General features: G+C 46.7%; 1 protein-coding gene across 2 annotated transcripts; it reads left to right on the top strand.

Annotated features, from left to right (window-relative positions):
• The first annotated feature begins 290 nt into the window (after nt 1–290).
• MYOZ3 (myozenin 3) lies at nt 291–19,156 on the top strand. Of its 2 annotated transcripts, none has more exons than XM_023227069.2 (7): nt 291–533; nt 2,376–2,437; nt 9,949–10,103; nt 11,061–11,114; nt 11,219–11,372; nt 11,764–11,926; nt 16,459–19,156. In XM_023227069.2, the coding sequence occupies exons 2-7, from the start codon at nt 2,377–2,379 to the stop codon at nt 16,625–16,627; spliced, it is 756 nt and encodes a 251-aa protein (XP_023082837.1). In that variant the 5' UTR covers nt 291–533; nt 2,376; the 3' UTR covers nt 16,628–19,156. The 2 variants fall into 2 exon arrangements, with proteins under 2 accessions (XP_023082837.1, XP_023082838.1); XM_023227070.3 differs by lacking the exon at nt 291–533 and adding an exon at nt 705–881.
• The last annotated feature ends 6,483 nt before the right edge of the window (nt 19,157–25,639 follow it).

Raw genomic sequence — 25,639 nt, 5'->3', positions numbered from 1 at the left:
ATAAGTGACATGTCCACTGCCTGCCATGCCCCTTCTCTGCCCAGTGAACTCCCACTCATCCTTCAAGGCTCAACTCCAGTGTATCCTCCTCTGGGAAGCCTTCTCACCCCCTACCCCAGACTGAGCTGGTAACTCCCTCCCCTCGGCTCTCCTAGAGCCTTCCCCAAAGCTTGTTTACCCATCTGAATCTGACCTGGCTGAGCTCCTTGAAGACAGAGCCGTGCCTTATTTATTTTCAGTCCTTAGAGAGAGGCTCAGGGAATGTGAGAAGGTAGAGGGAGGGAGGAAGGGAGAAAAGAAGGCAGGCAGGAAGGAGACAGAAGAAGAAAGGCAGGAGAGAAAAAAGGAAGGAAGAAAAGGATAAGTGAAGCAAAGATATTGAGGAGCATTTCATTCATCCATCCATCTATCTATCCATCCATTCATTCATCTGGCAAATATCTACTGAGTTCCTGTCAGGCACCATTCTTGGCACTAAGGATTTAACAGTTAACAAGCGGAAGCTACCAGCAGCTGACCCTCGACATTTCCAGGTGACTTTGGTGCGTGCATATGTGAGTGTGTGTGTACACGTGGGTGCAAGCCCTCTGTCTGCAAAGGCCTGTTGCCAGGGCACCTGTCTTCCCTAGGGTCTGGTGCTTTTAGCATCTGGCTCCAGCTCCTATTGCAGCCCGAAATAAGGCTGTGACCCATGGCAAGGCAGGAATGATTCTCATCAGCTGAAGCCAGAGCTAGCTGCAGGGGACACCCTGCTCGCTGCCTACTGACTGCTGACCGCTGACTGCCCACAGGGACACCACGCAACTCTCAGCTTCCCGACAGAGGTGTTAATCTTGGGGGTCTAAGATTCCCTCCTGCCCACTGTGGTCCCACCCTCTCAGGTACCAGCATCCTAGGGGAGCTTGGGGAACTCGGGGGAGTGGGCAGAGAAGACGAGCCAATCCCCAGAGCTCCTTCTCCAGGAGAGGAAGGGCCCTGCAGTAGATCCAGGGAGTTTGGAACCCCATGAAAGCCTAGATCCTGGTTTGGGAGGAGAGGAACTCTAAGCTCTAGGTTACCCTGCATTAAATGGGGAGGGTGTGGCTAGGATTAAAGGTGGGGAATAGGTAATGGCTCTGCTCAGGACTTTGGGATTTTTACGCAGTTGAGGGAAGCAGCTTCTCTGTCTGTAAAATGAGAGACCCTTCCCAGCGTCTGTGAATTTCTGTAAAGGGTGTGTTTATCAAGAAACAGATCTGTGGACTGTAGAATCCTAAACGGTCATGATCGAGGCATTCTCAGTCATCCCATGACCCTCACCCCAAATGCATGTAGACACACTCATGTTTACATACAGTTTTAGGGGGTTTGTGAACACCCTAAAGCCCATTCATGTATCTCCGTGATTTAGCCTAGCCCTCTAATGTTACAGAAGGGGGAGCTGAGGTGCAGAGCTGCAGAGCTACTTCTTTGCAGTTACAGAGAAAGTCAGGGACACCCACTAGACTCCAGTTGCACAATGAGTGCCCACAGACCGAGGGCCTCTTGCGGGTGTTGGGGATACAGATGAAGGCAGATTGTTTTCCAAAGGAAGGAGTATAGAAAAACCCGGAGGCAAAGGAGAAGGGTACCAGGCTGGGTGGTCAGTCAAGGAGCTCAAGGGCTCTGCCTCTTCTCCAGAGAGCAAGTGAAGGGCTCTGGACCTCATTTTATTTGCAGATATCTTCCAAGATTCCTTGGAAGTGCCATGAGATACAAATCGCGGGATGGAACAGGAGGGAGAGAAGGGATGAGGGAGAAGAGAACACCACAGAAGCTAGCCCAGGAATGGGGAGGTGGGGAAGATGGGGGATGGTTCTCTCTGCTTGGTTGGACCAGCCTGTGCCCTCAAGCCTCAGGGCCAAGTGCCAGGGATGAGAGGGGCACACCAGCCTCACAGACCCCATTGTAGCCCCAGCCTAGCCCATGCTCCCTCTCCCCGAACTTAAACCTCCAACCTCTTTCGGTCTTGGAATAGGACTCTCCTGGGTCAACAGATGACAGTAGTGCCTGAGACCTTTGCCTGCCCCACCCGGATGCCCCTGGCACCTACTCTCCCTCTGATCAGGATGCCTGAGCTGGGAAAGCCCCTAGAAACCACCCCTGAAGAGACAGTGCTTCCCTAGCAACATGAAAATAGATTTGTGCAAACTTGAGCACCTCCCTCTCGTTCCCTGGGCCTCAGTCTCCTCTGCACGGAGACCCTGAAGGCCCTTCCAGCTCAGATATCCCTTGCTTGTGATTTTGGGCTGGTCTAAAGCTGTTCAGGACCGGGGCAGGGTGAACCAGGGACTGGAAGGAGGTCTGGGGAGAAATGGAGGCAGCCTGGTCCATTTATGGGGGTCTCTCCTCCACAGGATGATCCCCAAGGAGCAGAAGGGGCCAGTGATGGCTGCCATGGGGAACTTCACTGAACCAGGTAAGGTGTTTCTAGCCTCATGCCTTCCTCAGACTCCATCTTTTCCTCGCTCCCAGGCTGCTCTCACCCTGGCCTGCTGGCCCCAGGCCTGGGCAGACAGGTTTGAGCTCCAGGCCAGCCCTGAGGGAGTGCCTGTGGAATGTGCCTCGCTGGGAAGCTTCCTGAGGCACCGGGAGGGGTCTTGCCCATCTGTCCACAGACCCAGGAGCTGAGGCTGAGTGTCCCAGGCTGGGCGTTGGCTCTAAAATGACCCTGGCCCTGGCTTTATCTAAGGCCTCACCTCAGCCCCAAATTAAGCTCTGAAGACTCCGGTCCCAGTTCCAGCTCTACCTGTGGCTGCAAGCTCTGCACATACTTGCCCTTGCTTATTGCTCCTTGGGGTTCACCGAGGCCTCTGGATGGCCCAGGATGGCTGGGCCCCATGGCTCAGACAGGGAAATGGAGAGAATGGAGCAGGGTGGGAATAGCAGGCTGCCCGTTTGGATACAAAACTTTTTACTTAAAAGCTGATTTATCCAATGAGTAAATCATTTTTATCATTTCATTTAAAAAGTTTAAATTCATTTTTATCAATTTTATAAGACCTCTTCAGGAACTCTTGATACAATTTTGGAATCTGTGTATTTGGTCTACTTTACAGGATTTCAGGTATTTAAAAAATTAATTTAGGGGCTGGACACAGAGGCTAATGCCTGTAATCCTAGCACTGTGGGAGGCTGAGGTGGAAGGATTGCTTGAGCCCAGGAGTTTGAGACCAGCCTGGGCAACATGGTGAGACTCCATCTCACACACACACAAAAAAATTAGCCAGGCATGGTGGCACATGCCTGTGGTCCCAGCTGCTTAGGAGGCTGACACAGGAGGATCGTTTGAGCCTAGGAGTTGGAGGCTATAGTGAGCTATGGTTGTGCCACTGCACTCCAGCCTGGGTGACAGAGTGAGACTCTGTCTCTAAAAAAAAAAAAAAAAAAAAAAAAATCAACTAAGTCAGAGCTCTCCAGCTTTATTGTGAATCATAATGATTTGATGTTGGTTAGGCATGATGGTTAGGCAGATGCCCAGCATCTACTCCTGAGGATTCTGACTCAGGGGACCTGAGGTAGGACTTGTGCATTTGCCTTCAGCGTGCTAAGGAGTCAATCATATTTCATGACTTTATATGTGGCATCCTTTTAACCTATTTTTTGTGTTCTTGCCTCCTCTTGTTGATGTCCAGTTTCTTCTCCCACCCTGATTTCGTAGCTAAAATATGCACATTCTATGCGTATTGACGCTCTAACTAGAAGGGTCAGGCAATGCATTCTCTTTTCTCTTGGGGAGTTAACTACAGACCTCCAAATATGGAGAGACATCATTGACGCGAGATTTGAAATATATAACTTGTTGATTATTGCTAAGGTACTGACTAAAGACAATTTTGAAACAAAAGAAAAGTATGAAGAAAAAATAAATCTTATAATCTCACCACCTAAAGACAGCCACTGTAAAGTAAAAGTTATAAAAATGTTTACCATCATTGCATGTTTACTAGGTGGCAGATACTTTGCTAAGAGAAAAGTAGCCTTTACGCTTTGTGTCATTTCATCCCCAGCACAACTCTGTAAGTTAGATATTATCCTCATTTTGGGAATGAGAATATTGAGGCTGGGAAGAGCAGGTGGTCACATCTGGTAGGTGGTAGAGCTGCAATTTGACTCCAGATCTCTTTGTCTCCAGAGCTATTTCCTTATTATATGGTTACAATGATAATACATCACTTTTTAAAAAAATATCCATTTGCCATTGACTTGGCATACGTTAAAAAAATTTGTTTAATTCAGACAAAACAGACATGAACGGCTTTGAAAGTGAAAGTGTATCATGATGGAACCGTCTGGAGATAACCACTGTTAACATATTTATGTAAATTCTTCTTCTGTTCATATATGAATGTCTTTATATAAACATGCATACACATGGGCTAAATACTATATGCTATGTTCTTCGGCTTTTTTTTTTTTTCATTTAGCAGCATTCCATCCTAGTATGATTTATCTCACACCTTCCTTCCCTGTGCTTACCATCATTCCGCTGTTTGCACACGCCATGTGTATTTAAACATCCCCTGATGGTGGTCATGAGGGTTGTCTGGGGTGAGATCCTTCAGGGCAGAACCAGAGGAGCCTTGTGCAACTGACTTATTGAGAGAGTGCTCTCGGGAGAGAAGCAGGAATGCAGCCTAGGGTGGGGTATTGCTGAGCGAGGATGTGGGCTCAGGGGCTGTCCAGGTTCAGTGTGAGCCTGTGGGGAGCTCTCGAGCATGAATTCCTCCACAAAATTCACCCCACCTGCGGCAAGGGCGCTGTGGCAGCATCCATTCCACTGGCAGTTCTTTGTAGAAGGTGGCAGTTTGAACTATTAGCTGCTAATAAGGGGCATCTGGGCAGCATCCACCAGAAGACTGAGTCCCAGTTTTCACAATTTTAAACCCCACTGCAATAAACATTCTTATACATATATCTTTGGACATATTTATTCAACTTTTTCCCTGAGAATAAATTCCTAGAAATAGAATTACTCAGTCAAATAGGTTTTATCTTTTTTTATTTTTTATTAGAGACAAGAGCTTGCTATATTGCCCAGCCTGGTCTCGAACTCCTGGGCCCAAGCAATCCACCCACCTTGGCCTCCGCAAGTGCTAGGATTATAGTTGTGAGCCACTGCAGCTGCTCTTTTTTTTTTTTTTTTTTTTTAATTGAGTTCGTCTGGGGGAGGTGGCTCACGCCTGTAATCCCAGCACTTTGGGAGATGGAGGCAAGCAGATCACCTGAGGCTGGGAGCTTGAGACCAGCCTGACCAACGTGGAGAAACCCTATCTCTATTAAAAATACAAAATTAGCCAGGTGTGGTGGCACATGCCTGTAATCCCAGCTACTCAGGAGGCTGAGGCAGGAGAATCACTTGAACCTGGGAGGCGGAGGTTGCAGTGAGCCGAGATCGCGCCATTGCACTCCAGCCTGGGCAACAAGAACGAAACTCCATCTTAAAAAAAAAAACAAAAAAAAAAAAAAAACAAAAAAAAAAGAACAATATTGAGCTCAGCTCATCTGTACAGTATTTGAGAATATGATGCTGAGGGTGCTTTATTATGTATTTAGGTATAACTATTCTTTTGTATTTTTAAGTAGGCAGTACACTTTCTCATTAAAAACAGTAACAACAAAACAGTGTAAACAATTTCTAACCCTCCTCCTTTATATGTCCCATGGTCACTGCTATGGTGACATGTCTCCTTGTAGATGTTTGCTATGGTGACATGTCTCCTTGGCATGTCTCCTTGCAGATTTTTCAATGCATGCAAAAACACATACTTATTTTTTAATATATAAATGGGGGCCGGGCGTGGTGGCTCACACCTGCAATCCCAACACTTTGGGAGGCCGAGGCAGGCAGATCACTTGAGGTCAGGAGTTTGGCACCAGCCTAGCCAACATGGTGAAACCCCATCTCTACTAAAAATACAAAAATTAGCCAGGCATGGTGGCTCATACCCGTAGTCCCAGTTACTTGGGAGTTTGAGGCAGGAGAATCACCAGAACCCAGGAGGCAGAGGTTGCAGTGAGCCGAGATTGCACCACTGCACTCCAGCCTGGGCAACAGCGCAAAACTCTGTCTCAAAAAAAAAAAAAATAAAAAAAAATATATATATATATATATATATACACACACACACACATATATAATATTTATATACTATATAATACAAATGGGACCTTAAAATACCTATTCTTCTGAATCTTACTTTCCCTGCAATTGGAGGGGAATTAATTTCATTTATACTGGATTTCTTTTTTTATTTTTTTTGAGACAGAGTCTTGCTCTGTGGCCCAGACTGGAGCACAGTGACATGATCTCAGCTCATTGCAACCTTCACCTCCAGCTTCAAGCGATTCTTGTGCCTCAGCCTCCCAAGTAGCTGAATTACAGGCACACGCCACCATGCCCAGCTAATTTTTGTATTTTTCGTAGAGACGGGGTTTTGCCACGTTGGCCAGGTTGGTCTCGAACTCCTGACCTCAAGTGATCCACCCGCCTCCGCCTCCCAAAGTGCTGGGATTACAGGTGTGAGCCACTGCGCCCAGCCTATAAGTGGGTTTCTTTCTGTTCTTAGAACATAGAAAGTGCCCTTTATGTCTTTGTTGAAAGAATAAAAAAAAAAAAAAAATCAGTGTCCTTTTTAGACAGCTATTCAGGATTCCATTGACTGGCATGAATCACAGCACCCGAGTGACCCCAGTGCTGCTCGGTAGCCATGTCCATCTCCCTAGTTCATTCACTCTCTCATGCTACTCTCTTAATGACTTTGGCACCACCTCTCCTCAAACCTTCAATACCTCCTTGCACAACTTCATTATCAGCTAAAGACCTTGTTTCTTATTCCACTGAGAAAAATAGAGTAACCAGAAGAGAACATCTGCAAGCATCCTCTGCCACATCTGTCTACTTGCTTGCATCTACGCCCGTGTTTGTGGTTTTCCTTTCTGATATGGTGGATGAACTTTCCTCACACCTGCCTGGTGCCAACTCCTCTGGCTGGGCTCTGGAAACGCAGCTCTCCTATCACTCCTGCTCAAGGACATTCCTGCAGCAATTCTCCCCCTCTCTACTGCATTGTTCAAATGTTCCCGTATTCTCCCTCTTTACAAACAAACAAACAAACCCCTCTTGATCCCACAGCTGTCTGTAGCCAAGATCCTTTAAAGCCCAACTCTTCCAAGCAGTTGCCTATATTTTTCTTACCAATCCTCTCTTTCTCTCTTTTTGACATTTTATTAGTCAATTTCCAAACACACATACAAGTAGGGAGTACATGGTCCCTCCTTCATTCCTAAATTTCAAAGCTAATGCCAAAAAGCATGTTATTTCACCCCGCAAATACTTCAGAATACATCAAAATAGTAAAAGGATGTTTCCTTACATGTCACAAAGATATTAGCACACTGAACAAAATTAGCACTAATGATTTAATACCATTTAATAAGCGGTCTGTATTCAACCTTCTTCAGTTTTCTGGTTTGTTTTCATCAGCATCCAAACAAGGGCCACAGTTTTTATTTGGTTGCTATGGCTTCTAAATCTCTAATCTGAAGCAAGCCCTCTGCCCCTTTTTTCCATGCCACTCACTTGTTCGAAAAACCAGGCCCGTTGTCCTGTAGAATGTCCTGTGTCCTGGATTTGGCTTATCGTTTCCTCATGGTGTGGTTAAACTTGTTCCTCTGTTCATTTTCTCTTGAACCCTCTCCAGTTAGGCTTTCACACCCAAACACTCCATAGAAACTGCTTTGGTGAAAATTACCAATGACCTTGTGTTACTAAATATAATAGTCAATTTTCAGCTCTCATCTTCCTTGACACATCAGCAGCATTTGGCTCTGTTAGTCTCTCTATCATACCTGAAATGCTTTCATCATTTATTTCCAGGATGCCATCCTCTTTAGTTTCGTCCTATGTTGTGGGCTGCTCCTACCCAGGCTCCTGGCTTAGTTCATCCTCACCGCCTCACTGTAAATGTTGGAGGCCCCAGGCTCTGTCTCTGGTCCTCTTTACCTATTCTCATTTCTTTGTGATCTCATCCAGCCTCCCAGCTTAAAGTACCATTTATGGAGCTGGAATATGAACATATGTGTATCTGATTTTAGAGATGGACCAGGCAGGCCATGCTGCCCACACAGGGCTCTCACCTGCCAAGGTCCTCACCATTCTCTCCCCTCTGTCCTGCAAAAGGCTTCCTTTGTTGGCCAAATGTGAAAGTTTGCATTTGGCTAGTGGGAAAAGCACAAACTGCTAAGAACAGTCATCACCCTGAAAATCCTCTAAATAGCTATAAAGAGTAGTTCCAACTATGCAAAAAGAAATAAATGTAATGTTCTTTATTGAAAAACAACAAAAAATACCAGTAAATACCAGTAAAAGCTCATGATGCTCAAAATTTCACCTTCAGGTCAGTTTTCTCCAGATTCACACATCTATCTCTCTCCTCAGCACCACCACTTAGATGCCTACAAGTCTCCTCAAATTTAATATGCCCAGTTTTGGAGATAATTAGCAGAGTGTGGATATGGACTAGATATTAGGTAAAACAAAAATTTGTTCACTTGGAAAGCTGGAGATCTTTAAGTGATAAAAACAAGTTACAGGCTGGGCGCGGTGGCTCACGCCTGTAATCCCAGCACTTAGGGAGGCCGAGGCGGGCGGATCACGAGGTCAGGAGTTTGAGACCAGCCTGGTCAACATGGTGAAACCCCATCTCTACTAAAAATACAAAAGTTAGCCAGGTGTGCTGGTGTGTGCCTGTAATCCAGCTACTTCAGGAGGCTAAGGCAGGAGAACTGCTTGAACCCGGGAGGCAGAGGTTGCAGTGAGTCGAGATTGTGCCATTGCACTCTAGCCTGGGCAACAGAGTGAGACTCCATCATAAAAAACAAAACAAAACAAAAGTTACAAAACATGTATGCTATGATTTTGTTTTGGTTAAAACCTCGTACGAATATAGTCATTGAAAAAGATATGACAGGACATACACCAAGGTGTTAATAGTGGCAGTCTCTGGGCGATAGATAATGGTATTTTTCTCTTTTTTGTCTGATATCTGTATTTTCCAACTTTCCTCAGGGCCCATATAGTCTTTTCATTGTTGTTGTTGTTGTTGATGGAGAATCACTCTGTTACCCAGGCTGGAGTGCAGCAATGCAATCTCAGCTCACTGCAACCTCCATCTCCTGGGTTCAAGTGATTCTCCTGCCTCAGCCTCTGGAGTGGCTGGGATTACAGGCACGTGCCACCCATGCCCAGCTAATTTTTCTACTTTTAGTAGAGGTGGGGTTTCGCCATGTTGGCCAGGCTGGTCTCAAATCCTTGACCTCAGGTGATGCGCCTGCCTCGGCTTCCCAAAGTGCTGGGATTACAGGCATAAGCCACCGCGCCCGGCCCATATATGTTTTTTTATAATAATAAAAGGTTATTTTAAAGTTAAAAGAACACATGTCTAAAACTGAACTCCTGATCTTTCCCAGAACTTTCTCCTCCCTTTGCCTTCCCCATCTCAGTGAGCTGCTGCTCTATCCTTCTAGTGGCTCAGGCCAGAAGCCCTGCGGTCATCCTCAACCCCTCTCTCGATTATTGACCATATCCATGGCTTACCTTTAAAACATAGCTAGAATCTGACCATTTCTCACTACCTCCACCATTATGGGCAAAGACCTGCACAGGGAATTCATGCAATAAATAAAAATGGCCAAAGAACTTCTGAAACAGTGCTAAACTTCACTGAGCGACAAACACATGCAAATTAAACTCTAAGGTGTCATTTTTTGCCCATCAGGTGGGCAAAGATTCCAAAGAATCATGACACCTGGTGTCAGCAAGCTTGGGGAGAAACGGGCATTCTTACACACAGCATGCCATGCTGAGGAGGTGCCTTGAGAGGTGGGGTCCGGAGTGTATGGGGGATACACTCTGGCCTTTCCTGGCAGTCCCTACGCTGGACCTGGGCAAGAAGCTGAGCGTGCCCCAGGACCTGATGATGGAGGAGCTGTCACTACGCAACAACAGAGGGTCCCTCCTCTTCCAGAAAAGGCAGCGCCGTGTGCAGAAGTTCACTTTCGAGTTAGCAGCCAGCCAGCGGGCGGTGAGTAAGCCACCATCGTGCTCATGGGGAAACTGAGGATGACAGAGAGCCAGTGGTTAGCCTAAAGCCAAACGGTAAGCCAGGCTGAAGACTGTGATGTTCCCATCAGATTAAGCTCCTGCCTTTCTGTGTGATCCTTGAAAAGTGTTATTTTTTTAGGTATCTCACCCTGGCTACAGAACAAAGTGAACAAAGTAGATCCGGGGGTTGAGGGTAAGCCGTTGAGTGAAGGGACTCTGGCTCCTACAAAAAGAAAAAGAAAAAAAAATGCGAAGACAGGCATGCATTCCAGGCTAAATTTGCAGCAGGCAGGATCTGGTTTAGACTTGGGCCTGATCTAAGATGGAAAATGTAGAATGCCTTTTTTTCTTCTTCCCACTGGAGGAAGGAAAGGCCATGGAATAACCTGCTGGTGGAGAAGAAAGGCAAGAATGGTTCTTCCCTCGGTTTCAGAAAGGCAGCAGGCAGCTCCAGATACTTCTAAGGAAGCCAGGGCTATTCCATCCATCCTCCACTTAATTTCTGGGCCAGACAGGAGGCAACTGAGAGGGAGTGATGTGGCAGAAAACTAAAGATGGCAAAACACCCGCCCTTGCTATGTGCCTAAGTCAGTGCTAGCTAAGCACTTGGCAGGTATCTCATTTAATGCTCATAGATTCTTCTGAGGAAGAGACCTTCATCACCATCATCCTCATTCTATAGAGAAGGACATTGAGGCTCAGGGAAATTAAGTATCTTGCCCAGACTCAGCATTACAATAGCAATTAACATATATCGAGTATTTCTCCGTCCCAGGCACTGGGTTTAGCGCTGTAAACTAGTAACTCATCCCTGTTCCCCGATGATGGGCGTTAGGATTCTTGCCTTCCCCCCCCCTCTTTTTTTTGGTGGAGGGAAAACCCTGGTCCCCTGCCCCGCTGAGCCTCTCTGCGGTTTATTCTACCCCCTCGCTCCCAGATGCTGGCCGGAAGCGCCAAGAGGAAGGTGACTGGAACAGCGGAGTCGGGGACGGTGAGCGTGGAGGGGAGCTCCCTGGAAGGGAAGCTGGGAGAAGGGGAAGGCGGCTGGGGGCGGGAGGTCGTCGGTGGCCTCTGAGAGCCCGCCCCTGTGCCCAGGTTGCCAATGCCAATGGCCCCGAGGGGCAGAACTACCGCTCGGAGCTCCACATCTTCCGGGCCTCACCCGGGGCCTCACTCGGGGGTCCCGAGGGCGCCCACTCTGCAGCCGCCCCAGCTGGGTGCGTCCCCAACCCCAGCGCCCTGGCGCCAGGTGAGTGGCCTCCTCGGGTCCCGGGACCAGGGCTTGGGGGACTGAAGCATGGGTGTGCTTCCCATGGGGCAGGAAGAGCACCCAGAAAGCTAGTCCGCCCCCTTCTCCAACACACACGCCGCCGCGCCCCAGGTCACACAGCGAGTCAGCCAAGGCCAAGACTGCAACCCGCGCCGCGAACTCGTGGCTTCCTCACTGCAGTCCTCCGAGTTTCCTGGGACGGGAAGGGGTCTCCTGTGCTGGAGCAACTGTGGCATCCTATTCCCCCACTCCTCTCCCCTTACTCGGATCTTCCCTCCTCCAACCGCGTCCGCGGAATGGGGGTGGGGCGAAGTGGGGGTGGGGGCTGAGGGTGGAAGAACCGAGGCGCCCCCTTCCCCTCCGCCCCTAGGCTATGCGGAGCCGCTGAAGGGCGTCCCGCCAGAGAAGTTCAACCACACCGCCATCCCCAAGGGCTACCGCTGCCCCTGGCAGGAGTTCGTCAGCTACCGGGACTACCAGAGCGATGGTCGAAGTCACACCCCCAGCCCCAACGACTACCGAAATTTCAACAAGTAAGGCGGGGCGGGCAGCCCGGGGACAGACCGGGAGGGGTGGGAAGCCAGTCACAGCCACAGCGGCAGCCTGCGTTTCCTGAGCACTTTCTGCAGGCCAGGCTCTGTCCCCAGCGCTTTCTACTCTTTGAGCTCTGGCTAGAACAGCGCCTCCGCACCTAGTAGGTGCTCAGTAAACGTGGGAGAAATGAAGAGTGAAGGTGCCGCACATCTTGGATCCTCTCCAGGACGTGGTGGGCGGGTGCTATGAGTTTTCCTGCTGTGCAGATGAAGAGGCTGTGGCTCAGGAATATGAACAACCCGGCCAAAGTCACAAAACAGGGAAGCACCGGCAGGGCTGGGGTTCTGGTCTGGGTTTGTCTGACTCCAGAGACCAGTACCTTGTTCCCCATGGCTGCTGTGTGCTACCTCTTTGATGAAAAATATCTAGGTTTGTGTTCTTCTCTGAGGAGTCCCCAGATTTCAGCAGTTTGAGGCCAGCTCAGCTTTTCCTTTCACCAATGGCCTAGAAGAGGCCAACAAGGTAGCTCTGAGGATGCCGCGAAGTGGAGAGTGGCAGTGAAACATTGGACGCCAGAGTGAGGGCCACACAGCAGTGGCCTGTATTGGTTTAGAGCATGGGGCCTCCACGTGGACTTAAATGCAGACCCTAGGCCTGCCCGTGTGACCTTGGGCGAGTGACTTAACCTCTCTGAGCCTCCATTGCCCCACCTGTAAAATGAGGGGTTTATAGTACCTACTTCATAAGGTTGCTGTGGGGATGACATGAGAAGCCATAGGTAAAGTTTCTGGCAAGTAAGAAACTTTCAACAAACAATAACTATTATTATTATTATTATCATTATTACTTCTGGCAAGTAAGAAACTTTCAACAAACAATAACTTATTATTATTATTATCATCATCATCATCATTATTATTTGAGACGGAGTCTTGCACTGTTGGCTGGGCTGGAGTGCAATGGCACAATCTCGGCTCACTGCAACCTCCTCCTCCTGGGTTCAAGGGATTCTCCTGCCTCAGCCTAGGCTTTTTTTTTTTGTTTGAGACAGAGTCTCGCTCTGTCGCCCAGGCTGGAGTGCAGTGGCGTGATCTCGGCTCACTGTAAGCTCTACCTCCCAGGTTCACGCCATTCTCCTGCCTCAGCCTCCTGAGTAGCTGGGGCTACAGGTGCCCGCCACCACACCTGGCTAATTTTTTTGTATTTTTAATAGAGACAGGGTTTCACTGTGTTAGCCAGGATGGTCTCAATCTCCTGACCTTGTGATCCTCCCGCCTCAGCCTCCCAAAGTGCTGGGATTACAGGTGTAAGCCACTGCGCCCCGCCAATTTTTTGTATTTTTAGTAGAGACAGGGGTTTCACTATGTTGGCCAGGCTGGTCTCGAACTCCTGAACTCGTGATTCACCGGCCTCGGCCTCCCAAAGTGCTGGGATTACAGGCATGAGCCACTGCCCCCGGCCTATTATGATTATTATTTACAGCTGAGATGAGGTTTGGACAGGGGAGAGCTTAAAAGGGATATATTTACCATCCTGCGCTGGAGGCCTGAAAACAAACCATAGGAATCAAGACAGAAGTTTGGCACTGGAGGAAGGCCTTGGGCTGAGGGGTGCATGTTAACTGCATTGGCTTCCTCGGTCTGGTGCTATTTCTGAATATGCTCCTCTGGCTTGGACTGCATTTAGTGAGGAAAAGGGGAGTCCACAGAGAGGACGCCACGGTCCTGCTCTTCTGGCATTTGCTCAGACCACACGTGGAGACTGTGTCTGTCTAAGACAGACGGGTGGGCGCCAGAGCCTAGCTAGGCCTGGAAAATTAGAACTGAGGAGGAAAGGCTGAAGGAACTGGGGGTGATCCGCCTTGAGAAGAGACAGCTCCGGAGGGATGTGACTGCCCTCAAATATCTGAATAGGCAGAGAGGGTCCTGATGGGAAGAATTGGGCCTAGCAGGCGCTGTGTGAGTCACAAGCCATTAACAGACATTCTGGAGTTCCCCGCCAGGCAGGACTGCCCTATCCCCTCCTGAGCCCTCAGACCCTGCGTGCCCAGCCATTTGAAACCTGCAGCAGACATTCAGTCCTGGCAGGCAGCTTCCAGGCTGGGCCACTCAGGTTGCATCTCCCACTGATCTCATGCCTCCAGTATGAGAGCAAGGCACATTCCCACCAGCAGAAAGAGGGTCTTAGGGAGCCCTGCACCCAGACCTCTTCTGAGGGAGAAAGAGCAACTGAGGCATAGAGAAGAGAAACAGCAGTTTGGGTGGCCAAGATGTGCTCAGCTTCCAGGGCCCTGGGCTCCCGGTCAAGGGCCTGACTGTGGGCCTTGCATGGCTTGGACACCACCCAGCCTGTTCCTGTGAGGCCTGGCTGTTGCCACCAAAACTGGGGTGGTCCAGGCAGAAATGCTTTCCTGGCTGGGACCCAGGCCCTGGCCTGAGGTTTGTCTTTCCACCCCAGAGGCAAGCACTATCCTCTTCCCACTGGTCCCAGGCTGCTGGAAAAACAACGCAATGATTTTTATTTTTCTTAAAATTAACAAACAGTATTAAGGCCAGGTGTGGTGGCTCATGCCTGTAATCCCACTTTGGGAGGCCAAGGCAGGCAGATCACTTGAGGTCAGAAGTTCAAGACCAGCCTGGCCAACATGGTGAAACCTCGTTTCTACTAAAAATACAAAAATTAGCTGGGCTTGTTGGCACACACTTAAAATCCCAGCTACTCAGGAGGCTGAGGTGGGAGAATCGCTTGAACCTGGGAGGCGGAGGTTGCGGTGTGCCGAGATCATTCTACTACACTCTAGCCTGAGTGACAGAGCAAGACCCTGTCTCAAAACAAAACAAAACAAAACAGTATTATTAAAATCACATACATAGGTTCTCTTTTAAAAAATGTTAGGCAAATAAATGCAGAGCCCCTTTGCTCACCATCCTTCAATCCCAGTTGCCTTCCCAAAGGTAACATGGTTGTCAGGCTGGCCTGTATGGGCTCAGAACATTTTGTGTGGGCAACTGCATGCCTGTAGGGGGAATGATGTTTGTGTGTGTGTGTGTGTGTGTGTGTGTGTGTGTTTTAATACTTTGCGTTTAATTCTATTAACTTGCTTTTTTTACTCAACATTATCCTTTTGAAATCTACCATACTAATACGTACAGCTCTAGTTCCTTTTAAGCTGCTGTCTAGTTTTCTTTTTCTTTTTTTTTTTTTTTTTTGGCGGGGTGGGGCAGAGTTTCACTTTTGTGGCCCAGGCAATGGCCCAATGTCAGTGCACTGTAACCTCTGCCTCTCAGGTTCAAGCAATTCTCCTGCCTCAGCCTCCCAAGTAGCTGGGATTACAGTCACCCACCACCATGCCCAGCTAATTTTTGTGTTTTTACTAGAGATGGGGTTTCACCATGTGGGCCAGGCCTGGTCTCGAACTCCTGACCTCAGGTGATCGGCCCGCCTCGACGTCCCAAATTGTTGGGATTACAGGCGTAAGCCATTGTGCCCAGCCTGCTGTATAGTTTTCTATCGTGTGAACATACTCTATCTGTCTTGCCCATTTCTCTGCTAGTGGACATATGGGTGGTTTCTGATTTGTCACTAATGTGCTGCTGAGGTCTGCATCCCAGTGCCTACGCGCCTGTGCTTCCCTAAGCCATATGCTCGGACGTGGAGATGCGGGGTGACATAGCTCACACATTTCAGGTTACAAAGATCCTGCCACATTGCCTTCTGTGGTGGCAGCACTGGCTTACCCTCTAACCAGCAGCACGCTGTGAAACTTTTCCCCGCCACCTCACCAACTTTGCCCCGTTATCAAATGATTTCATTGTGCCAGTGTCCTGGAGAGGAAATGTCATGTCTGTTGTAATCTGCATTTTCCCCCTGATTTTCAGTGCTCTTTCTAATGCTCTCTTCTCTCTCTAGTTTTGGGCCTTTTGTCCTAAGGGGAGCTTACTGAAGGGGAGTCTAGAGTCTTGCCTAGGACAAGTCAATTCTGACTCTATCAGCTTCATTTCTATTGCTAAGCAACGAGCCACCCACGTAGGCGCAGACTTGGAAATGGGCAAAGTTGAAAAAACCTCTTAAGAGGTACAGAATCGCTGGACGCGGTGGCTTATGCCTGCAATCCCAGCACTTTGGGAGGCCAAGGTGGGCGGATCATGAGGTCAGGAGTTCGAGACTAGCTTGGCCAACATGGTGAAACCCCATCTCTACTAAAAATATAAAAATTAGCCAGGTGTGGTGGCACACACCCGTAATCCCAGCTACTCAGGAGGCTGAGGCAGGAGAATTGCTTGAACCTGGGAGGCAGAGGTTGCAGTGAGCCGAGATCACACTACTGCACTCCAACCTGGGCGACAGAGCAAGACTCCATCTCAAAAAAAAAAAAAAAAAAAAAAAAAGATGTACAGAATCTTGCTGTATAGAAGGGAAAACTGAGGCTCAGAGAGCAGCAGGGAGGGGCCCATACATGATGACCCACATGTCAGTGTACTGCTGTCCCTGTTCCACACAGCCCACCTCTCCTGCTGCTCTCTTTCTCCAGGACCCCGGTGCCATTTGGAGGACCCCTCGTTGGGGGCACTTTTCCCAGGCCAGGCACCCCCTTCATCCCGGAGCCCCTCAGTGGCTTGGAACTCCTCCGCCTCAGACCCAGCTTCAACAGAGTGGCCCAGGGCTGGGTCCGTAACCTCCCAGAGTCCGAGGAGCTGTAGCCCAAGCCTGCATCTTCAGTTCCCCAGTCTTGGGGGCCTGGTAACATCCGGAACCAAGACTTGCGGACAGCACTTCACAGTTTAAGAAGGGCCTTCACACACAAAACCTGATTGCAAATGGCCTCAGAGGTCACAAAGTTCAGTAGTCCCAAAACATGGTTGTGCTTCAAAATTACCTGGGGATGTTGTTCTGAATACAGATGACTGGACTATCCCAGACTTGCAGCATCAGAGTCTCCTAAGTCGAGGAATCTGTATTACTAATAGCAACCAGGGCCGGGTGTGGTGGCTCATGCCTGTAATCCCAGCACTTTGGGAGGCCAAGGTGGGAGGATCACCTGAGGTCAGGAGCTTGAGACCAGCCTAGCCAAAATAGTGGAACCCCGTCTTTACTAAAAATACAAAAATTAGCCAGACATGGTGGTGCATGCCTGTAATCCCAGCTACTTAGGAGGCTGAAACAGGAGAATCACTTGAACTGGGAGGCAGAGGTTGCAGTGAGCCGAGATTGCGCCACTGCACCCCAGCCTGGACAACAGAGTGAGACTCCTTCTAAAAAACAAAATAATAAAATAAAATAAATAGCAATCAGTACTCCAGGTGATTCCAGCATAAATTTTCCATGGTTTGTGTCATTAGGAGTCCACATCCACACCTCTGCTCTTCCCTGCTCCTGCAGTGTACACTCCCCCAGTGACAGGGTGCTGCTCACTGGCATCCCATCTTCCTGTGAATAACTCAAATAATTAGAAAATGTTCCTTTTACTGAGAGGCAGTTGGTCTTCATCTATTCATGCTCTAAACACTTCCTAAGCACTGACTGTGTGCTAGACACTGTGCCAGGCCCGGGCCTCGAGGAGGAAAAGACAGTAGGGAAGACAGATTTATAGAGCATGAAAGCATCATAATTTTCCCTAAAGCATGCTTATTGACAATTGAGGAACAAAGTGTTGTGGGGCAGAGGAAGGAGTCCCTCACCCTAGGTGTGGGATGGGATTCCAGAAGCTTCCTGGAGGATTTGAGTGGGACCTTGGAGGAGGTGTGAGAGTCCATGAAGAGAAGGGGGTGTGAGGGGGAGGGTATTCTTGGAAAGTGGACCAGCATGTGCAAAAATGTGGAACTGAGCACGGGTGCAGGGTGTTCTGCAGAAGGGAGAGGGCTGTGCTAGAGGAGCCGGTGAGGGCCAGTGTGGGTTGGACCTCACTAAGGAAAAGGGGAAGGTTTTAGTGCTGGGTCTTGCTGGGTGCTGTGTGGGGCGTATATTGGAGAAGGAAAATGCCAGAAGCCAGGAAGCCTGCAAGGGATGAGGCCATGGGAATGGAGAGAAGGGGCTGCCTGCTGGGCACCTTACAGGACAGGTGCAAAGTGGGGTGCTTATTAAGATTCCTTCTTTCCACTGTCCATTTTGAGCAGGCAGCTTAAAGTGGTGGTGGTGGTGGTGATGATGATGATGATGATGGCAGCTTTATATTGAGTGCCTCAGTGCTTGGGCTGGTGGTAGGTTCTCTACATATCTTATTTCTAATTCTCACAACAACCCTGAGAGCAAGATATTGTTGTCCCCATTTTACAGATGTGGATATTTAGGCTCAAAAGGAGGAAGTGACTTGTCCAGGGGCAGAGACCAAATGGAAATCTGATTCCAGTGGATGTCTGTTTTCTCTGCACTGGGTGGTCAATGCCCACTCGCTCTGAAATCATCTGATTGTGGTGCCCTGCCTTGGAGTTTGGAAGCTGAGTGTAGGCTTTGGAGTCAGACTGGCTGGACTGGGTTCTAACTCTGCCACTGCTAGCCGGGTGAACTTGAGCAAATCATTTCACATCTCTGAGCCTCTATTTCTCCATCTGTAAGATGAGGACAAGTATAAAACCTCCTTTATGGGTTTGTTGTGAACACAGTGCAGGACACATTTATAATAAGAGCTCAGTCAATGGTAGGTTTCATGCAACTGCTGCTCTAGGCTGGAAAAGTTGTTTGTGCACTAGATGCAGCATGAGAAGCTGGCTGCTAAGATGTCACTGGGGGTCAGTAAAGCTGAAGCCTGAAGGAAAGCCTCTCATTGCTGTAGAGCTCTCCCTGCCTCTCTCTCTGGGAGCAATGTGGAAGGTCAGGAGTCCAGCCCATTCCCAGGGTGCATGGGATAATGACTGTATTTTCCTTTTGCTCTGGAGTTTCACTCCCCTTCTGGGTCCCAAGGGCCCAATGGCCTGACTTTTAGAATTGCTTGCAATTGGTGTTTTCTCTTGAATTTGGGGGCTGCCATTGAAAGCCAGGTTTCCATGTGCTGAGGAGCAGCCATTCAAGAGTCTGAAAAGTAGACAAAAGGACTCCGATTGCCTTGGGTTGGTTCTGCTGTGCTCTGGAAGGTAACTGTAGCCACCGGGTACGAAAAGGAGCCTGGTGGGGAGACCACTGCACCCAAAACAAATCCTTTCTTCTTCTGAGAGTGTGACTTTTTCTGGTATTGTAAAAAAAAAAAAAAAGAATGCTCATTGTAAAAATAAAATAATAATAATAAGAAGCAAGGAGTAAAATGTGAAAGTGCCCACATAGCCCTCCCTTGCACATATGTACCCCTTCCTACCTTCCTGTCTCTGCCATTCCTACACACCAGAGGTAACCACTGATGACAATTTTGTCCTTCTAGAATTGTGGAATTATTTGAATGGATAAATATGTGCATGTGTATATAGATGCACACCCACATAGGCATGTCTTTGTTTTAATGGAATCATACTATATGGATTGTTCTGTATCATGCTGCTTTATTTAAGAAGTAAAATTTGGATCCTGAAAAAGCAAATCACTCACCTTTCATGTAATTTGAGATTACATGAAATAAATCATAAGAAATCCTTCATATAGGCTGGGCGTAGTGGCTCACACCTGTAATCCCAGCAGTCTGAGGGGCTGAGGTGGGCAGATCACTTGAGGTCAGGAGTTCGAGACCATCCTGGCCAACATGGTGAAACCCCATCTCTACTAAAAATACCAAAATTAGCCAGGCATGGTGGTATGTGCCTGTAATCCCAGCTACTTGGGAGGCTAAGGCATGAGAATCGCTCGAACCCAGGAGGCGGAGGTTGCAGTAAGCTGAGATTATACCACTGCACTCAGCCTGAGCGACACAGCAGGACTCCATCTCAAAAGAAAAAAAGAAAACGAAAAGAAATCCTTCATATAAAATTCTATATTTTTGCCTGTTTTTGTTCTTTCCATAAATTAAATCATACAGTGATATGGAAATGAAAAGGACTAAGAATAGCCAAAACGCAGAGAAACGTGGCATTAGACATAGCAACAATGAACTATAGTTTCATGCAACGATGTGAATGCATCTCAGAAACATAATGGTAAGCAAAGGAAGGCAAATGTTTCCTGATGGAAGAAAAGATTTAATATAAAAGTTGGAATAGTGGTAACTTTGGGAGTGGGGAGGGGGTTGTGAATGTAAAGGGCCCCATCAAATGCTTCTAGGGTAGCTGGAAAAATTCTGTTGCTAGACCTGGGTGATTGTTACATCGATGTTCACTTTACAATATTTAAGTTAGTTGTACACCTGTGTGTTTCACACTTTTCTGCACATGTACATATTTTATCAAAATAATCCTCCTTTTAAAATCGGAATGAACAGGTTAATAGGACATGAGACATACCTGAAGAGAGGATTAGTGAGCTAAAAGTGCCCATAATGCATCTCAGAGAGTTAAAGAGATGGAAAATATGAGAGAGAAGTTAAAAGATATGGAGAATAAAATGACAATGCCCAACACTACTAATGTCGACACTTTCCGGCAATAATGGAAAAATGTCTTCAAGGAGTGAGAGCACAATACATTGATTTTCAGACAAATAAATATTAAGAGAGTTTTCTACTGACCCCTGAAAAAATGACAAAGAACATACTTCAGGAAGGACCCAGAAAGAAATTATAGAATCTAAGCAGCACTAGTGAGCAGAGAAATGGTAAGCACGTGACTAAGTCCTAAAACACGATCAATCCACTAGATGACAGGAAGGATGAAAAAGAAACACAAGCGTATAAAATAAAGTGGTATAATTACTTTCAAACATACCAGTTATCACAGTAACTAATATTTGCATTTAGACAGGACTCACCAGTTTAAAGATAAAGACTTGTGGATTGGGCCGGGTGCGGTGGTTCACGCCTATAATCCCAGCACTTTGGGAGGCCGAGGTGGGCGGATCACGAGGTCAGGAGATCGAGGCCATCCTGGCTAACATGGTGAAACCCCCGTCTCTACTAAAAATACAAAAAATTAGCCGGGCGTGGTGGCGGGCGCCTGTAGTCCCAGCTACTCGGGAGGCTGAGGCAGGAGAACGGCATGAATCCGGGAGGGCTTGCAGTGAGCTGAGATCCAGCCACTTCACTCCAGCCTGGGCAAAAGAGCAAGACTCTGTCTAAAAAAAAAAAAGACTTGTGGATTGGACGAAAATAATTTCAGTTCTGTGCTGTTCATAAGCAGCGCCCCTAAAATATGTGGCACAGAAATAAAATAAAGAAATTGTCTGACACGGTGGCTCATGCCTGTAATCCCAGAGGCGGGAGGATCACTTGAGGTCAGGAGTTTGAGGTTGCAGTGAGCTATTATCATGCAACTGCACTCCAACTGAGCAAAAGAGACCCTGTCTCAAAAAAAGAAAGAAAAAGAGAAAGAGAGAAAGAAATACTATCCAAAAGAAATGTGTTTTAGACAGGCGTGGTGGCTCACGCCTGTAATCCCAGCACTTTGGGAGCCCAAGGCGGGCAGATCACGAGGTCAGGAGATTGAGACCATCCTGGCTAACACGGTGAAACCCCATCTCTACTAAAAATACAAAAATATTAGCCGGGCGTGGTGGGGGGCGCCTGCAGTCCCAGCTACATGGGACGCTGAGGCAGGAGAATCGCTTAGGAGGTGGAAGTTGCAGTGAGCCGAGATCGCGTCACTGCACACCAGCCTGGGTGACAGAGCGAGACTCCGTCTTAAAAAAAAAAAAAAAGAAAGAAATGTGTTTTAGCCACATTAACATCAGACAAAGCAGACTTGATGGCAAAAAGCATTATTGTGATAAAGCAGATCTTCACGTAAGAATAAACCCATAGTCACAGTGGAAGATTTAACACATTTCTTTCAATTATCGATGAGTTATCAGACAAATAATTAGTAAGGATATAGAAGATATGAACAATAAAATGAAAAAGTAGCATCCTGCACCACCAGATTAGAGAATACTCATTCTAACTACATACACTTTAAAAAACCAAATATACAAAATTCAAAACTTTTGTGCATCAAAGATTACTATCAAGAGAGTGAAAAGAGAACCCACAGAATAGTAGATTATGGCTCAAAGAATAAATATCAATGAAACTGTAGGGATATAAATTAATAATTTAATAAATAAAAATCAAACAAGTGAGAAAGAAGGGATAAAACTTCCTTTTTCCTTGTAGAAAACTTTCACATAATGTATGTAGATACTTTCCCCTTTAAGAGGTAGAGGTTAATTCCCATCCTATTGATTATAGACTGAACTTATCAACTTGCTTCCAAAGAACAGAGCATAGGAAGAGAAAAATTATGACTTCCCAAAGGAGAAACCTGGAAGACACTCCCTTAACGAAGTAATCAAAGTTAACATCATCAGTGATACTCAGATTTCTGATACGAAGTGATGAGAAGGGCACTTCCTCTTGTGATATTGTTCCTCAAATCCTTAACCCCAGTCTAATCTGTGATAACATCAGAAAAACCCAGTTGAGCAACATTCTATGAAAACACCTGACTGGTACTTTTAAAACCTACCACAGCATGAAAAACAAGGCAAGACCAATCAGCTGTCACAGACTGGAGGAGACTGGGAGACATTACAACTAAGTGTCATGTGGAAGCCTAGCCTGAATTCTGAAACAGAAAAAAGGACAGGAAAAAAAGGTGAAATCCAAATAAAGACTTAATTGAGTTAATAGTATGGTACCTATGTTAATTTCTTAAGTTTTTTTTTTGTTTGTTTTTTGTTTTTAATTTTTTGTTTTGAGACAGCGTCTCACTACTCTGTCACCCATGCTGGAGTGTAGGGGCTCAATCTCAGCTCACTGCAACCTCCAGCTCCTAGGCTCAAGTGATTCTCCCACTTCAGCCTTCTGAGTTGCTGGAACTACAGGTGTATGCCACCACACCTGGCTAATTTTTGTATTTTGTGTAGAGCTGGGGTTTCACCATGTTACTCAGGCTGGTCTTGGACTCCTGAGCTCAAGCAATCCATCTACCTTGGCTTCCCAAAGTGCTGGGATTATAGGCATGAGCCACCACGCCTGGCCAATTTTTTAGTTTTGAAAAACATACTAGGCCGGGCATGGCGGCTCACACCTGTAATCCCACCACTTTGGGAAGCTAAGGCAGGCAGACCAACCTGAAGTCAGGAGTTCAAGACCAGCCTGGCCAACATGATGAAACTCTGTCTCTGCGAAAATACAAAAATTAGCCAGGCGTGGTGGTAGGCGCCTGTAATCCCAGCTACTCAGGAGGCTGGGGCAGGAGAATCACTTGAACCCAGGAGGTGGAGGTTGCAGGGAGCTGAGATCGTGTCACTGCTTTCTAGCCTGGGTGACAGAGCCAGATTCTATCTAAAAAAAAAAAAAAACAAAGAGGCTGGGTGTGGTGGCTCACACCTACAATCCCAGCACTTTGGGAGGCCAAGTGGGTGGATCACAAGGTCTAGAGTTCGAGACCAGCCTGGCCAACATAGTGAAACCCTGTCTCTACTAAAAATATACAAACATTAGCTGGACATGGTGGCGTGCACCTGTAATCCCAGATACTCAAGAAGCTGAGGCAGGAGAATTGCTTGAACCCAGGAGACGGAGGTTGCAGTGAGCCAAGTTTGTGCCACTGCACTCCAGCCTGGTCAACAGAGCAAGACTTTGTCTCAAAAAAAAAAGAAACATACTATGGCTATGTAAGGTGTTAACATGATGAGGCGAAGCTGGATGAAAAGTACACAAGAACTGTCTTTGGAACTTTTCTGTCTATCTGAAGTTATTCCAAAATAACAAGCTGTGAAACTAAAGACAAACAAATCCCACAGAGAAAACACCAGGACCTGATCACTTCACCAGAGAATTGTATCAAACATTTAAGGGAAAAAAAAGAGCATTGTCACACAAATGCTTTCAAAATATAGAGGAAGAGACAACATTTTCCAAACAAATTTTATAATGCCAGAAGAAACCGGACAAAAATGTTACAGAAAAGGCCACTATTCCTCATTAATACAGACACAAAACCCAAGATATACATGTGCGTTCATATATGTATATACAAACACACACATATTTATAAATATATCTGTATATATAATTTATAAATAACTATATGTAATATATCATGACTAAGTTAGGTTTACCCCAGGAATGAAATCTTGGTTTATTTGAAAATCAACCAGTGAATTCACATTAACATAGTAAATGAGAAAACTGTATGGTGCAGGAAAAGCATTGATGAAATTCAACACCAATTTATGGTGAAAATTCTTTAAAAATTTAGAAGGCAACTCCCTCAGTCTGATCAAAGTTAGCTCCAAAAATCTCCAGCTAATAAACCTAATGGGGAAATACTGCATGCATTTCCCACCAGTTTGAGAATAAGATAAAAGTGTCTTCTCTTACCACTTCTATTTAATGTAGTACTCATGGTCCTCACCAGTTCAGTTAGGCAAGAAGAAATAGGCATAAAGATTGGAAATAAATAAATGAAATGGTCTCTGTTCACAGGTGAAATTATTGTTTACATAGATCATTGCAGAAATCTACAAAATAATTACTAGAAGTACTGAGTGAATTTAGCAAGGTCACAGGATACAGGGTTGAGACACAAAACCCAACTGTATTTCTATATTAACTGCAACAATTGGAAAAGACACTTTTTAAAAAATAGCAACAAATCACACAATTCTTTTTTTTTTTTTGAGACAGAGTCTTGCTCTGTCGCCCGGGCTGGAGTGCAGTGGCCGGATCTCAGCTCACTGCAAGCTCCGCCTCCCGGGTTTACGCCATTCTCCTGCCTCAGCCTCCCGAGTAACTGGGACTACAGGCGCCTGCCACCTCGCCCGGCTAGTTTTTTGTATTTTTAGTAGAGACGGGGTTTCACCGTGTTAGCCAGGATGGTCTCGATCTCCTGACCTTGTGATCCGCCCGTCTCAGCCTCCCAAAGTGCTGGGATTACAGGCTTGAGCCACCGCGCCCGGCTCAAATCACACAATTCTTAGTAATAAATGTAAGAAAGGTTGTGTAAGACTTGTACACCAAAACCTTAAAACATTGCTGAAATTAAAGAAGATAGTTAAATGGAGACATATATTGTGCTCATAGATTGGAAAACTCAGTATTTGTAAGATGTCAGTTCTTCTCAAATTGACCTATTTTCAACACAATCCCAAACATAGGCTTATGTTTTTGCAGAAATTGGCAGGCTGATTTAAAAATTTATATGGAAATGCAAGGGCCCTAGAAAAGGAAAATGTTTTCAATAAACAATAAATGATACCATTAGGGTAGGCCCCATCCAGTACGACTGGTGTCCTTATAATTAGAGGAAATTTGGACACAGAGGCATGCACATTAGGAGAACACCAAGGAAAGATGAAGGCAGAGATCAGAGTGATGTGCCTACAAGTCAAGGAATGCTAAAGATTACCAGCAAACCACTAGAACCTAGATGACAGGCATGGACCAGATTCTCTCACAGCCTCAGAAGGAATCAACCTGCTAACATATTAATCCTGGAGGCCTAGTCTCCAGAACTGTAAGACAATAAATTCCTGTTGGTTAAGCCAGTTTTTAGTACTTTGTTATGGCAGCCCTAGCAAACTAATACAGATTTGGTATATGAGATACTAAGTTATATTTGATTAAAACAAAAAGCTTATGCTTATCAAAAAACATGACTAGGAAAGTGATTAAAGCTGGGCATGGTGGCTCACACCTGTAATCCCAGCACTTTAGGAGG

The sequence above is a fragment of the Piliocolobus tephrosceles genome, chromosome 4 (assembly GCF_002776525.5).
Source record: "Piliocolobus tephrosceles isolate RC106 chromosome 4, ASM277652v3, whole genome shotgun sequence".
NCBI lineage: Eukaryota > Metazoa > Chordata > Mammalia > Primates > Cercopithecidae > Piliocolobus > Piliocolobus tephrosceles.
This window is presented reverse-complemented; position numbering and strand designations above follow the sequence as displayed.